This window comes from Euprymna scolopes, chromosome 1 (genome assembly GCF_053919585.1).
Source record: "Euprymna scolopes isolate OS-2025 chromosome 1, ASM5391958v1, whole genome shotgun sequence".
Lineage (NCBI taxonomy): Eukaryota > Metazoa > Mollusca > Cephalopoda > Sepiida > Sepiolidae > Euprymna > Euprymna scolopes.
The window spans coordinates 177,463,304-177,479,828 of record NC_136482.1 but is presented as its reverse complement, the minus strand read 5'-3'; the positions used below and the strand labels follow the sequence as shown (position 1 = coordinate 177,479,828).

The window sequence follows — 16,525 nt, the reverse complement described above, 5'->3', positions numbered from 1 at the left end:
TTAACAATTGTTTTCCTGCTTTTTTTTTGGTTTTGAAGTAATTATCTTAAGGTGAAGATAGTTGATGCTTGGTTTTGAAGTAATTATCTTAAGGTGAAGATAGTCGATGCTTGGTTTTGAAGTAATTATCTTAAGGTGAAGATAGTCAATGCTTGGTTTTGAAGTAATTATCTTAAGGTGAAGATAGTCGATGCTTGGTTTTGAAGTAATTATCTTAAGGTGAAGATAGTCGATGCTTGGTTTTGAAGTAATTATCTTAAGGTGAAGATAGTTGATGCTTGGTTTTGAAGTAATTATCTTAAGGTGAAGATAGTCGATGCTTGAGTGTCCAGTGGACAGGGACAGGAGAGAAAGAAGGGATGTCTTTTCTTGTTGCTTTCAGGATTCTCTTTGCTGACTGACCATGATTCACAAAAGGGCTGTTGGGATGATTAATCGGGAATCAGAAAATTTGTGCCTATTTTTCGATGTCAAAAATGATTCCTTTAATTATCTTTTTTATTTTATTTTGTTTAAAACAAAATCCTACACTGCAATATTTATTGATTTTATTATTACCAGTAAAGCTAAAATCAATAGATCACCTCCTCTACAAGTGTGTTTTTACGTTTGAGAAAATATCTGCACATTTAATGTGTTTTTAGGGTAATCGGGACAAAATAACAACTTTATACTTAAATGTTTAGAGATTTGTAAAGAATTGGGAATTTATTTCGGAATTAGTAATTGTATCAGAATCTGGGAAAAATGTTGGAATCGTCCCATCACTAATAGATATGAGATGTACGTCAGGGTCACTATTCAAAGAAATGCGATGCACATATATTAATTCTGTGTAATGCAAACCGTCACATGCAAGAAAGAACAAAACCTCTTTTCTAACAACAAAGAAATGGTTTATTCAAGTGTATGAAAGTTGGAGAGTGTCAGAGTGAGGAAAATGAAAAATTGAAAGTTCTTTGAACCGCTGAAGTAATTATCTTAAGATGAAGATAGTCGATGCTTGAGTGTCCAGTGGACAGAGACAGGAGAGAAAGAACGGATGTCTTTTCTTGTTGCTTTCAGGATTCTCTTTGCTGACTGACCATGATTCAGAAAAGGGCTGAAAAAGTTCTTCAAGGACAGATGAAATTAATATGCCCTGCAAGCTGATTGGTCAGTATGTAGCCAAATCACCTAGCATGTACATTTCTCCACAAGAGAAAAAAAGGCCTTTATCCTTGACTGCTATATCAATATGCCAATAATATTTTTCCTTTTGCACTGATGCATATTATTTTATATTTAAAATGTTTTTTGTTTTTTTTTTAGGTCTTTCCAACTTGGAACATTTGATGAAATGTTGTGCTGCCGTTCTTCAAGAAATCAGTGAATCTCCAAATGAAGTCGATGGCGTCTCATTTAGCAGACATTTTGGAAAGAACAAGATATTTTTATCACAACTTCAGGTGAACATGCTTTTTTTTTTATTTCCAATATTTGTTTATTTAGCAAGAATATTACTCGAGCTATTATTGAGGATTACTATGTTATCCTCGAGTGATCGCTGGGCCTTGATAAGTGGTTATGCCTATGTAAAAAAATATATATATACTTCCTTTTGCTGCATTATATGATTTACAGGTTTTGATCATATCTTCATTTGTACCCAGGTAATAAGTGAAATGTCTTATGAATTTAGTCATGTGATTTGATTAACCTTAACATTAAATTGATTTGAAGTAACATAAACAATCGTAGCTAAATGTTAGTGGAAGAAACATTAAGATCTGAAGAAGAGAAGAGGACTATTAGTACATGTCAGTGAGAGAGTGAAAACAACTTTTTCTTTAGAAAAAAAAAAGTAATTGAAATATCGATCCTAACTAAATAATTAAATTGATTAATGTGAGAGAAATTTGTTTTGTCTATTAAAGAGTCACTACTTATGAAGGCCCAAAGGCCACTCGAGGATAAAGATAAATGAATTTGTCAGGTGTACAGTGAGATAACACTGTGATCATTGGTAACAATGGTTGAAATCGGGCAGAATTTGATTATTTAAGAGAACTACTCAACAAGAATTTGTTTACATTGGACTTGAAAATGACCATGCTGGTAAAAGTTGCCCCTGGTATTGCGTTCCAAAGACAGATAGTTTTAGAAATAAAACTTTGCTCATGGAAGCTCCATTTAGATTTAGGTACACAGAAGGATAAATGGAAATTGTTGAGTGGTTGTAGATAGATGAGTTTTTGTCATAAATGTTTTATAGGGGGGTACCATAGATTGAAATTCAGTCGAGCACCTACCAAGAAAATAACGACAGATCAGAGAGACTAGCAATATCTCTTCTGTGAGAAAGTGGCTGTAGGGAAGAGAAGAGGACATTCCCCTCTCCCCCTAGATTTTTAAGTCGGTTTTGTACTCTATCAAGGTACAAAAAGGTGCTCTGAAATGTACTCCTCCCAAATGTGGTTAGAGTACTTCATCCAGATGTATTTTATGTAGGTAGAGGATTGTGTTAAGTGCGAGATACATTCTGGAGTGGTAGAATGATCCAACCATTTTTCTTGCGACCTTGATAATGGATTGCAAAAATGTATTACAAAGCTTTTTTTTTTTTGTAGCAGTAGTAGTTGCTTATTAAGCTATGCTTGTCAAATAAATAAGGGAAAATCTTTCTTTATTTTATATAAGATAAATGAGCAAACAAGACTATTGTTACATAATTTCACATTTACATTATACAGTTATTGAATTATTTTTTTTTTTCTCTAGTTCGACAGGCTCGAGTCTGCCCGCTCAGTCGTGATCGTAGAAAAAGTCGCTACTATTCAGCAAGCCTGGCGTCGATATAAACAACGAAGACATCTTCAGCAAAAGAAAGATGCTGCATTGTGTATTGAGAAGGGTGAGTACATACAATAAAACCTTCTGCCCCCCCCCCAGCTTTTTCTTTCTTGTATAAAACTGGTGAATATAAGGTTAATCGTGTCTCTATAAATCGTTGGCTCGTGAAAGGAAATCAATGAAATCATATTGAACAAGAAAACCAAAAGAAATAGATCAAGTTTTTTTAAGAAGACCAAAAAGAAAGACGTTTTTGTTAAACAATGATAAGAATAAAGATATGCCTGAAGGCATTTGTTTATAAAAACTAGACATAATTATCGAGGGCTTTCATATTCAATGTATTCAGTTTAATGTTCATTTTACATATTGATTTTTAAACTAATCTATCTCTGGCCAGGTTTTTATTTAACTTCATCTTAGCACGTCCTATGTTTTCTTTGGCTTCTCATTGCCAACTGATCCTGCTTCTTTAACTGTTCTACATCTACTAACCCAAAAACTCTTGTTCTGCACATATCTTCTTTTTTTTTTCTTTATATTACATGGTAGTCACCACTTATCAAGGCCTGGAAGCCACTTGGGGATAAGAGTTATTGCGTGTACAGTAATCAATGGGATAATATTGTAGTAATCATTAGTAATGGAATTTGATAAAGTGTCTTACTAAAGGGGGCGGTTTATCAGGAATTTGTTTACGTTGGACTTGAAGACATCCAAGTTGTAGTCAGGTGGTAAATAGGCAAACGAAAGAGCGTTCCACACGCGTGCACTTCTAAGAAAGAAGCTTTGTTTATGGAATTTACATTTTGATTTAGGCACAGATAAAGAGTGGGAAAAATTGTTGACAGTGGTTTCAGCTAGACGGGTGTTTTTTGTGAAAGATTGGTGAGGGGGCGACCAAAGATTGGAGCTCAGACGAGCACTTGCCATGGAAAACACAGACAGGTTTGCAATGTCCCTTCTGTAGGAGAGAGGTTGCAGGGAAGAGAAAAGGGCATCCCCCACTAAGCTACGAAGTCTATTTTGTACGCACTTCAAGATTGCATTTTTGAAATTCACCAACTGTGACAATCAGGCTTTAGCAGGGTGTATTCCAATTCCTGCTGTAGCTGTTCATTTGAACTTGAAATCATAAAAATTGGTCAATCATCTCATAAGATGTATAGCAATAACATACTGAATTTTCAAGAGTCTACAACAATTTTAAATGCCTGTACAAAAACAATCTGGAAATTTATTGAAAGCACTTAATACAAATCATGTAGGATAAATCATCTGCAGGATTGACAGTTTTGAGGTCAAAGTTTAAACATTTTTGTTTCATGAGGAAATCCATGATTCATCAAAATCCATTGATTTTATTCATTTAAAATTACAAAAAATAGGTTAAGCAATCGTTAGTTAAAATACCAAATGTTTTTATGCTTGGATTGACTTTGTTTAGTGGTTAAATACATACACATGGGAGACCCAAGCCAAGGACAGGCAAATATTAAGCCAAACCATCACAGAAGACACAGCCATCTTCAAGGCCAGCCAATATGCAGACCTCGAGGAGAAGAGGGAGAAAGAGATGAATGCCCTCGAGCCAACCTTCCAAATGAAAATGGAACTACCTGCCCCCACATTGTGAAAGGCAGTTCAAGGCCAGTCTTGGCCTTGTCAGTAACCTCCGCACACACTAAAACCCAGAACATGATTACCATCCTCACTGCTGAGGGGTCGCCAAGATGGAGAGAGAGAGTGAGTTAAAATATCAAATTTTTTTTTTTTTTGGCTTGGTATTGTTTAATGGTTGGAGACAGTTGGAAGGAGCTGCACACCCTTGCTGTAAGAATGAAAGAATCTATTTGAGGATGTAAAAGGGTGAAACCTTTTTGAAAAGTCTCAGATAACAATTTTAAATAGAAGAATAAAAATTATAAAAATATCATCTCTGCTTTGTTTTCTGGTTTCCACCCTGTAAAACACTGACCCAGATTTTGAATCCAATGACAAAAAGGTCTGGCTGTACAGCATCTGTTTCACATCTAAACATGTTGAAACTGAATTCTTAACAAACATTCTAAACATGTTTCTCATAAGCAGATTTTGTTACTTTGGGTTTGTTTTGGTGTTACAAATTGGATTTGGACAGTTTGAAAGTAGACCCATGTCGCCCACATACACAATTGAAGAGATTCTTGAGAGAAGAGACAAGGGCATAATTGAGAAAAAGAGAATGAAGGACTTACACTGTCTACAACTTGATTTTGTTTTTTATACAGAGGATGTTTGAGACAATTTTATTTTTTTTTATATATATTCCTTCAGAACCATTTGAAAAATATTTAATAGCAGCAACTACATTGAAACTGTTACTTTATCCATCTCTGAGCGATCTTCTTTGTTTATTACTCGGCTCTGTACATATTTCTGAGCTGTACTTTATTTCTGTTTCTCTACTTCTTTTTCTTTTTATTCACTCACAACAAACAAGTCAGCTGTGGTAGGAGACAGTCTTATAGAGGGGGTAACATGGGTAGGGAGTTTGACAGTAAAATGTTTGTTCACATTACATTTAAATTTTTGCACGTTGATATAAGGGGCAGGAAAGGAATTCTAAAAGCAAGAAAATAAATTTTCTGATCAGAAAATTTTCCATGATCTAGAGACCTCTACAGTGAGGAGATGGCATTTAGCAGCTAGTCGAGTAGGTCGAGAGTATTTTTTATCAAATGTATCCTGCGGAAATCCTTATAAAACAAGCACAGGGACACAACTCGGCTGTGATGCAACAGAGGCTGGAACTTGGCAGACAATACAGGACCTATTAGATTAGAAATTCTTTTCTCATCTTAGATCGTTGTTCATAGTTTCATGTTGCTTCAGTTATTATCTCAAACGTTTTTTTTTTTTTTAATTCTATTTTTTTGTTATTTTTATTTTCTTTTATCTCTATCTCTACTATTATATGAAAGGAACTTTGTGTGAATTCGTTCCCTGTGGACTCCTAAATGACTGGGCCGATTTTTATGAAATTTCACACAAATGTACTTTATGTGCCTGGCAGTGTTCTTAGATAGTTTTTTTTTTTTATCAGAATGTCTTTGATAAGTATCAATAATCAAAAAAATCCAACAAAACAAGAAACAGGCGATTTTAGCAAAAGTTAGCGCCTTATACAGCATAACATCAAAAGTGCATTTGAGAAGTTTTATTACCACACAAACAGAAAGGCTCAGCATATAAAATCAACAGTAGGTTTTTTGATATGACATGGGCGCATTCAAAATGAATGTTTCTGTTTAGAGAACAACTGAACCATGATACTTGACTTTCGCATTTTAAACTTTAATTCAAGCCATTATCACCACGCAAGTAGAAAGGCCCAGCATATAAAATACACAGTAGATTCTTTGATAAGATGGGGGCGCATTCGAAATAAATGTTTCTGTGTAGAGCACAATTGAACCATGATACTTGACTTTTGCATTTAAATAAATTATGTAAATTTTCTACAGTACAATGTAAACTACAATGTATTGTAGACTGTTACTGCAAGGAGGCATGCGAAGCATCTTCCTGGTGCATCGCGATGGGTCTCCAATCAAAGAAGGCAATCAATCGATTTGATTGAAAAATGTGTGATTTCACTGATTTTGATGACAATAAAATATGAGAATGTGAAACATTTGTTAATCATTATTCAATCCCGGGCAACGTCGGGACTCCCTGCTAGTATAAAAATAAGAATCTCTTGAGTTGACCTAAATGCTATTAAAACAATGATTTTAAATTATTTTTTTAGCAGAGATTTTTAAAATGTTTTTTATTTTTTTTTTTTAACCTTGATGAACAATGAATATAATGTTTCTGAATTTCTGAGATGAGGATTGATAATTTGTGTTATTAGGACTATTGTTCTCATCTGGAGTGTTTTTCTCACAACGTTTCGGCCAATGTAACCTCCGACCTTCTTCATGTGTATCTTGTTGAACTCGGGGAATCTTTCTGTGAAAATCTGTACAGAATTTCAAACAGAAAACAGAACCCTTTAATTTAATCAATGAGGGTATCATGCTCTAATTTTGGCAACCATAACCAAGTAGAAGTCTTAAGTAATTCGTAATTTTATGCTTAGTATTGCACACAATTTCACACAAATTCCTGAATTTTTGTAGGAATTTTTGACACCCCTAAAACGAAACTGCGAATAAAATATAAAAATCTCGTAATTTCTCTGTTAAAAGTGGGTTTATTTTCTTTATGGATTATACTTCCAAAATAAACTATTAAAGTTGTTTTAAAAGTAATAGAAATTTTTTTTTTTTTTTAAACAGTAATGAATTTTCCGAACTCAATATTTTTAAATTTTTAAACTTTAAAAACCTATCAAAATTTTTCTATCGATTCTATTTTTACGATATTTTCAGGGTCAATGTGAAATTTTATGTTCTTTCCAATAAACCGAATATAATATTTTAGACAAACGTTTTTTTTTAATTCACGCCCTTCCCCCCCATTTTCAAGTTTCTATTAAAAAGTAAATAATTAATTTACTCACAAAATTGAAGAGAAAAGGTCAATAAATAATATATTCAAATTTAAAACAAAAAAAAACGTAGTGTTTTTTAGAATTTTACCTGTAAAGTTTGAAGTTTAAAACCTTTTTTTTTTAACCACGTTATTTGTTTTTTGTTTTTTTGTTTTTTAATGGAACCTTGGTCCTTGTTCCTTTAATTGAAAAAAAAACAATTAGGGCTTGAATTACATTTTTCGAGGAGTTATAAGTTTGGAAAGACAGGGGGTCGAATAATTCACGCCTCCTATTTTGAAATGTCTATTAAAAAGTAAATAATTAATTTATGTTCCAAAGTCTTATATATCACAAATTGAAGAGAAAAGGTCAATAAATAATATATTCAAATTTAAAACAAAAAAGTACTGTTTTTTAGAAATTTACCTGTAAAGTCCGAAGTTTAAAACCTTTTTTTTTTTTTTTTAAACACGTTTTTTGTTGTTTTGTTTTTTTAATTTTTTTTTTAATGAAACCTTGGTCCTTGCTCCTTTAATTGAAAAAAAATTAGGGCTTGAATTACATTTTTCGAGGAGTTATATAAGCTTGGAAAGATGGGGTGGAATTATTCACTATTTTCACGAAATTTCTGACACACCTAATGCATCTGAAGAAGGTCGGAGGTTACATCGATCGAAACGGTGTGCGAATAAATAACACTCAAGATGAGAACAAATTACTTGATGAGTTGATTATTCGTTAGTTTTCGGTGACTTTTCCTGCGGTTTAGAGAGTGAAACTGAGTTTCACTGAAACTCTCTTGTTATTATCTGTAACAGGTGGTCTTGAAGTTTATGAATGAGTAATTCGTTACGCAAAACCATGTGGAAAATGTGCGTTCCAGTTGCGTGCGTGCGTGCGTGTGTGTGGCACTATTAAACTAAAACAAAATTACAAAAATAAATAAAAACAAATTATAATTGTCCTGTAGGGCGGGGGCATTAGAACTGATTTCATTTGAAGAAAAGAACAAAAATGTAGGTCACTCTTATTGTTTTTAATTTAGTCTTTATTTTATTTTATTTTGTTAGATTCCCGATTTTATTCCCTTGGTTTTGTTATAGTGTTGCCCCTCCCTCCCTCTTTCTTTTTCTAACTCCCTGTCTCCATTATTTCTTTCTTTCTCCCTCTCATTTCTTTCTTTTCCTTTCTTCCTCTTCCCGTTCTGCTGCTGCCGTGCCTATTGTTTTACACCATTTCTGCTGACCAAACCCTTTTCCCAAGAAAGACTTTTTCAACTTTTCACTTTAATCAGTTACGTTTAGTGAGCTTATTTGCTGTTAGCAATAGTTCTGTATTGCATTAAGATACTGTTTGGTCGTAATCCCCCCCCCCGTCTCTCTCTCTCTCTCTCTCTCTCTCACACACACACACACACTTACTCTCCCTTTCTCTTTCTCCCCCTCTGTCTCTGTCTGCCTGTCTCTCTCCCCTCTCTTTCTCTCTCCCTCCCTCCCAACATTCAGTTCCACAAATTTAACGGATTAACTAAAGTTGTTGAAAAGATGATAAAGAAAAGAAAAACATGCCATTAAAAGAATTGCTGACGCAGTAGTAGTAGTAGTAGTAGTAGTAGTAGTAGTAGTAGTAGTAGCCCTTAAAACATTATTTATTTATTTTTCTAGTTTCGGTTTTAGATTTCTTTTAGAGAATTAAACGAAAGGAAATTTTGTTTTCAAAATGATTTGAAAATTTGAGAAATCAATTTCAGGATTTTTAGTAAGTGCAGAATTTTTTTTTTATATTCGACAACGAAATGTGCGCATCCGCATCAAAGGCGCATCGCATCATGTTCATCGGTGTTTTCTTCTTTTTTTTTTTCTTTCCTCACAAACGAGTCGGATTATAACCCTTTAATTTGTTAAAAAGAATTGTTTGTAAACAATTCTATTTTCAAGTCAAGTTTTTAATATTTAGGCATTTTTCTTTCTTCCCCCCCCCCCTTTTTTTTTAAACTCCACGGAATTTACACGTACACAAAGCCAGGTGGGTCCAAAACATTTCATTGTTTCTTTGTTTTCAACTAATTCTCTTTTTTTTTTTCTTCTTTTTTCATCACACACACACACACACACAGAGTCACACACACAGTCATCACACACACACACACACACACACACACACACACACAGTCATCATACACACACACACACACACACACATGATTTTTCTTCATCTTTCTGTCTCATCCTTGCTATATCCTCCTCTCCCTCCCTCTCTCTCTCTCCGGTGACGAATTTACTGTTTATTTTTTAAAACACTTTTTTTTTTCGTTATTGTTTACGAATTTAAAAACTGTCACAGGTAATTATTTACTTACACGTTTGTTTGTTTATTTTGAATCTTAATTTCAAATTTGTTCTTTAATTTTTTTTTTTTTTCTCCCGTCAATATTATTTTCGTTTTCTTTGTTAAACATTCTTGGTTCATTTCAGTCATTCAAATTATTTCAAATATTTTATTGCGACATTGTTCTGAAATAATTTTTTTTTTTTTTAAGCATAAAATCAAAACCTGCTTCCATCGAACACGTGAAACAATGAAACATCGAAATGAAAACTAGGTCTGAAAAATATAGTTGCCATTTTTTTAAAAAGAGCCGCAAAAGAGGCTAGCTAAGGAAGAATGATAACTCAAGTGTATAACCACCACTTTTAACTAGAAAATTAGAAAATATTATTTTAGGTAATACAGAAGAATAGTTGACTCAAAGTTCGCAGCAAACAGTGTCAGATAAAAAAAATTGCATTATACTTTTCTTTTTTTTTGCACTTAAATTTAATTTTCTTTTTTTTTTAGTATTATAACAAAATACTACTTTATGAAATTTTTAATGATTTCTTTTTTATATAATTTTTTATCTGTCACTGCTGTGGACTTCGGGGCCTATTCTGCATCACCTTATTTTATTTACTTATTTATTTATTGGTGCTGACGCAATTTACAGACCGTGGTATTTTTAAATAGGATTTTCAAGTTAAAATTAATTTTTTACGGTATCTTTTGTTTATTAAAATATACAGAATAGTTAACAAAGCTTCTCCCCCTCCCTATGTTAAGAATGGCTTTCTAGATAATAACGTTATAATTTCAGAATGGTCCGTAAAGTGCACAAGTACCCTTTTTTACGAGCTGTTTTGTTTGCTATGTAAATGGCTTGTAAAATGCAACCCTATTATGGAAGCAGTGCTGGAGTAAATTTTTGAAAAATAACTATATTTCAGACAATCCCATATATATATATATATATATATATATATATATATATATATATATATATATATTAACCAAGTAAGATCTGTGACTTACTTGTAGTTTCATTAAATACTTTTATATGCAAAATCCGATCCTGCATTTTGCTAATTCCTGCCCTCTGATGAGAAGGAGAGTATTTCTTCGAAACTCCGCGGATTAAGGACTATCCACTTATCTTGTGCTTCCTTTTTTAAAATTGAATATGTTTTTAACTCTTTTTCAAGATGTCTTTTAACATGTTTTATTAATTATTTGTTCAAATTATAAGCTCTATTTCCTTTTCGGTTTTATTGAGCTTTTACATCTGGTTGAGATTACTTTACTTTTAAATATTAACTCTTTAATATTTATAATATATTTTAAGTTTACCATTTTGATTACCTTGGTAAACTTATTGTAATTTTTATTTTTATATATATATATATATATATATATATATATATATATATATGTATATGCAGCTAATTCTACCCTATGCGATCAGGGCCACCAACCTTCCGTATTTCCTCCTGTGTCTGAATACACGCTATGCAACATACAAATATCTGTGCGTGATGTTGCAAAGTTAGTAAAAAAAAACCTCGATTCCAGTAAAGCAACTGGCCTTGACGGCATTCCTATTATAGTGCTGAAAAAGCTTCAACCAAAACTAACTCCCATGCTTAAAAAGCTGTTTAAGCATTGTCTGCCCAACACCCTGGAAAACCTCATCAGTATGTCCTGTATTTAAAAATTCAGGTGATCAATCATCTCTCTCTCAATACAGACCAATCAGTCGCCTGTGCGTCATAAGTTGTTAGAATCTGTGTTAAATAGAGAAGTAGTCAACCACCTCAGCAAAAATAACCTCCTGAGTTACATGCAATATGGTTTCTATTCTGCTAGATCTACAGCAGATGTGCTTACAGTTATATCTTATAGGATTAGCTAATCACTTGACAGAGGCTCCCTTTCTAGGGCAATTGCTCTTGACATATCAAAGATCTTTGATAGGGTATGGCATAAAAATATACTCCACAAAATCTCCAGCTATGGTACAGCTGGAAATATATTTTCAATTATTAAATTATTTCTCTCTGATAGGTTCATAAGAATTCTTTCGTTGATGGGCAGAAACCAGAAACTTGCAGTATTAATGCTGGAGTCCCACAGGAGTCCATCTTGCACCCAGCTCTCTTCCTGATCTACATCAATGATCTCCCAAAACACATCCTAAGATCATCTGTAGACATTTATACTGATGACACTACCATCTTTGGCAACACTTCAAATGTCATAAATGACCATGCTCTCTCCGATTCACTCTCCTCTGATCTTGAGCATGTGGTGCAATGGAGAAAAGGGTGGCTGGTTAATTTTAATGCATCTAAAATCAAGCTTCTATCTTTACATCATCAACGCTCTGATCTCCATCTGACATCAATTGAAATGAATGGCTTTCATCTTGAGGAGGTGCCATGTTTTTACAAGCTTCTGTGTCTGACCTTTACTCCTGATCTGAGATGGAACACGTACATAAAATCCGTTGCTAAGGCTGCTGGAAAAATGGTGGAATCGTTCTACCACTCCAATAGATATTTCACTGCTGATGCAATTCTCTTCCTGTATAAGAGCCAAATACATCCAAGGATGGAGTGCTGTTGCCACATCTGGGCAGGAGCTGCTAGAAGCAGCTTATCCTGCCTTGACAGAGTTCAAAATAGATTTCGTAGCCTAGTGGGGGATGCTCTTTTTTCTTTCCTGCAGAAAGATGGATAATTTTTAAAGTAGCATCTATCTCTGCTTTATCATTATTTTCATGGCAAATGTTCGTCTGAGCTCCAATCTATGGTCCTCCCTTGTCCTAATGAAAAACCCTTGTCTAGCTAAAACTACTATCAATAATTTCCCCCACTCTTTATCTGTGCCTAAAGCTAAACATAGATTTCATGAACGAAGCTTTGTTCTTAGAACTGCACGCTTGTGGAGCTCTGCTCCATTTTCCTGCTTTCCAACTGACTACAATATGGTCATCTTTAATTCCAACATGAGTAAGTTCTTGATGCGCCGTCCCCTTAAGTAATCCAATTTATCAAATTTCCACTACTAACGATTACTACGATATTTCCTCATTGATTACCGTACACTCATTAACCCTATCTTCGAGTGGCCTCCGGAGCTTGGTGACTCCTTTGTGTGTGTGTGTGTGTATATATATATATATATATATATATATATATATATATAGTCATCCGCATACAGTACTGTTTTACTGCTCATCAGTGTGACTAGACAGGCAACTACCTCAAGCCAGGATTGAAACCCGACCGTTTGTACGACAGTCAAGGCACCTAACCTCTACGCTATTGGCGGCTGCTACGGGAGTAATGAGTTTAACGATGTTTTGACATCGTCCGAACTACCTCTACTCGATTTGTTTACACAAAGAGCATTACTTTATACACTAATGGTAATTCGTGTATCACTTCTCAATATGCACAACTCAAGATAAGGAGCATTATAGTCCTCCACATACAGTACTTTCGCTGTTTCACAGCTCATCAGTGCGGCTAGACAGACAATTACCTCAAGCCAGGATTGAAACCCGACCGTTTGTACGACAGTCAAGGCTCCTAACCCCTACGCTATTGGCAGCTGCTCCATGAGTCATGAGTTTAACAATGTTTTGACATCGTCTGAACTACCTCTGCTTGATTTGTTTACACAAAGAGCATCGCTTATACGCTAATGGTAATTTGTGTGTCACTTCTCAGTATGCTCAACTCAAGATAAGGTGCATTATATATATATATATATATATATATATATATATATATATATATAACCATGCATATTAACTTATTCAAGCATGGCCAACATAAATAGAAGGCCCTTCCATTAAAGGCACATAACTTACTGATGGTGCTGAATAAAGTATAATGGTCATGGTTAGATGATCAAACCTAAAGTTTTTCTCATTTTATTTTTACTTACTTTGAGACTTTAGTTGTTTTTACTTTGTAAAAATACATAGTCACATACAAACTCCTGAGAAACATAATGAAGGACATATTAAAATATTGCCTGGGAAAGTATATTACCTCCATTCCCGACATCATGATAGAACTATTGCATTAATTGCTACTTGTGGTTTCTGGTGTGAAGACATCTCTCGCATAATTAATATAAAAGATTGGGAGTGAAAAGAGCTTACTCACAGGACATATGGGGTAAGTTTAATTGGCAACATTTTTCTTTTTTATGTAAAAAAAAAAAAAAAAGTGGCTGTTAGAAAGCAGTGTCATCAAAAGTAAAAGTACAAAAAAAAAAACATTTTATTAAAAGCCTCAAGAATGCAAGCATGAAAAAGAAATGTGTAAAATGTCTGTTGTAGAAACGAGTCATTCAATAAAAAGATTTTTATTTTCTTCTTCTATTATATACTAGCAGAGGTGTCCAGCATTGCCCGAGTCTGTGTGTGTGTGTGTAGGAAAAAAGTGTTAGTAGGCAAGTAGGCTTGAACCCAAATCCTTGAGGCAAAGGCGGAAAAGAAAGTGAAAGAAACCGTGATATCTTACCGCGACGCTAAGGAAGTGAGAATGGTTGAAATTAAATGATTAAAAAGTTTAATGAATGAGTTGACAGGTGCATAAACATCACGCACTTAACTTTGGCTGCAAGCCAGTTAAGCTTGAAGCTTTCTGCGTAGCTTCTCATCAAAAGAGGAGTGTCCAAATGAATAACAATTGTCTGATATGACGGGTTTTCCCCACATTGATCAAAGCTCATTGCTATCTGGACGTCCCTGGCGGGAAAGCCAAGGAACTGACTTTGTTTCAATTAGTTTCACTTTAATTATACTAAAAAGCCGAACAAACACGCGAGAAGACAAAATAGTGTGAATTTTATAAAATAAGTCACTCAAATAAAAGATAGACACAATGTCTGTTCACATACCGTAGATATTATAATCTAGGAAGTATATAAAAAGTTCTAAGAAATGGTAAACCCCCGAGCGCCCCCCCCTCCCAAAAAAGTCTTTGCTGGACATACAAAAAAAAGTGCACACACAAACACATTTTCGCTTTTATATTATAGAAGTCTCAATTGTCTGTGTGTTTATGTGTTTATATGTCCACTAAAACCTTTTTGTCATTCACATCGAACCAATATGAATCTGGCACTGTTAGAAAGAGCAATCTCTCGGACACATGATATCAAAAATTAGAAAAATTCAATTCATGTAGAAATGTTTCGTTTGAAAGTTGGATCGGGTAAAAATCTTGGTTTCGATGTTGTTCGTTAATCTTGCATGCACAAACGATTGTCATTTTTAAAATTTTAAAAAGCTAAATTTGCAACATGATAACATCAGTGTCGTCTTGAGCAAGTTCGCATCCACTATGTGGCATTTTTTTTCCTTTTAATGTTTTCTCTCTCCTATCTTTTAAAATTCTCAACTTTCTTACACATGCCGATCACGCAGCATTTTTTTTTCTTTTAATAACACGATAAGATGGCACCCAAGTCCCGTTTTATTTATTTATTTTTTGTTGTTTGGTATACCAGTCAATGAAACATATGTAAGATGTAGAGCGGTAGCCCTAGATATATCTAAGGCCTTTTACAGGGTTTGACACAATGGTCTTCTCAAGAAAATCAGATCTTACAGTTACTGTCACTGGACAAGTACTTAACATAATTAGATCTTAAATAAGAGAAGAATCCAGGTTGTCCTCGATAGTCGTACATCTAAACAATGTGATATAAAAGCTGGTGTACCTCAGGAGTCTATCCTTGGACCTTTATTATTCCTGATATTCATATATGACCTCCTTCATAAAATTGTTTCTGAGATAGGTACATTTGCTGATGACACCACTCTCTATAACAGGCATGAGGGGAAAACAAATGAACACATATCTAAGGAAATGGCAAAAACACTAGAGGAAGACCTCCAATCTGTGGTTTAATGCTGCTAAGACTAAGCTTGTTTCCTTTAATAATTACAAGAAACCTTCCCAACCATCAATAGTTATGACGAAAGACACATTACCTGAAAGTACTTCTTTCAAACTCCTTGGCCTAACGTTCACAGGGAACATGAGCTGGAACAGTTACATTGAGAGCATTGCCAAGGCTGCTGCAAAAAAGGTGGGCTCTTTCTACCGTGCTAGAAAGCTACTTAGCCTGAAAGTATCCTATATCTTTACAAGACCACCATTCGCCCATAAATAGAGTACTGTTGTCACATTTGGGCTGGTGCATCTGCTACTAGTCTCTCGCTCCTGGACAGGGTTCAGAAAATAGTTGCCAACCTGATAAGTCCTGAACTGTCATCTAAGCTTCAACCTCTGTCCCATCGATGTAATGTTGCATCCCTCTGCCTGTTCTACAAGTATTTTAATGGTGAATGCTCTAACTAGCTACAAGCCCTTGTACCCACCCAACAAACCCGATAAGCAGCAAAATCCCACCCCTACAGAGTGGAGATCCCTAGATGGAAGAAAGCCTTCTACTCTAATATTTTTTCCCTCAGAACTGCTAGACTTTGGAACTCCCTTCCGAGTTCCTGCTTTCCCAACTGTACTAATATTCAAAAGTTCAAGTGTAATGTGAACAGATATCTCGCTGCTCAACTCCCTACATAGTATCCTTTTGTTTGGGATAAAAATGGAATTTTAAAAAATATGCCATATATCATATAAAATATGGATGTGATTTAAATATATCTGTAGTATTTGAATTGTTTACAAATTATATATGTAAAAACTTATATCAGAGAGATTCTAACCTTTCCTGCCCCTCTCTATCTTATATCCACGTTTCTCCCTACCTCCCTTTTAAAACTTTAACTTCACCAGATACGGTCAAGTTGGATCATGGCCGAGATATTGT

General features: G+C 34.4%; 1 protein-coding gene across 2 annotated transcripts in view; it reads left to right on the top strand.

Annotated features, from left to right (window-relative positions):
* LOC145277788 (unconventional myosin-XIX-like) overlaps nt 1–16,525 on the top strand; it is a 176,825-nt gene that overhangs the window by 124,331 nt on the left and 35,969 nt on the right. For both annotated transcript variants that reach the window (XM_080129594.1, XM_080129583.1), the window contains 2 exons: nt 1,312–1,448; nt 2,761–2,893. In XM_080129594.1, coding sequence (XP_079985720.1) covers nt 1,312–1,448; nt 2,761–2,893 — 270 coding nt within the window. The remainder of the gene's footprint in view (nt 1–1,311; nt 1,449–2,760; nt 2,894–16,525) is intronic.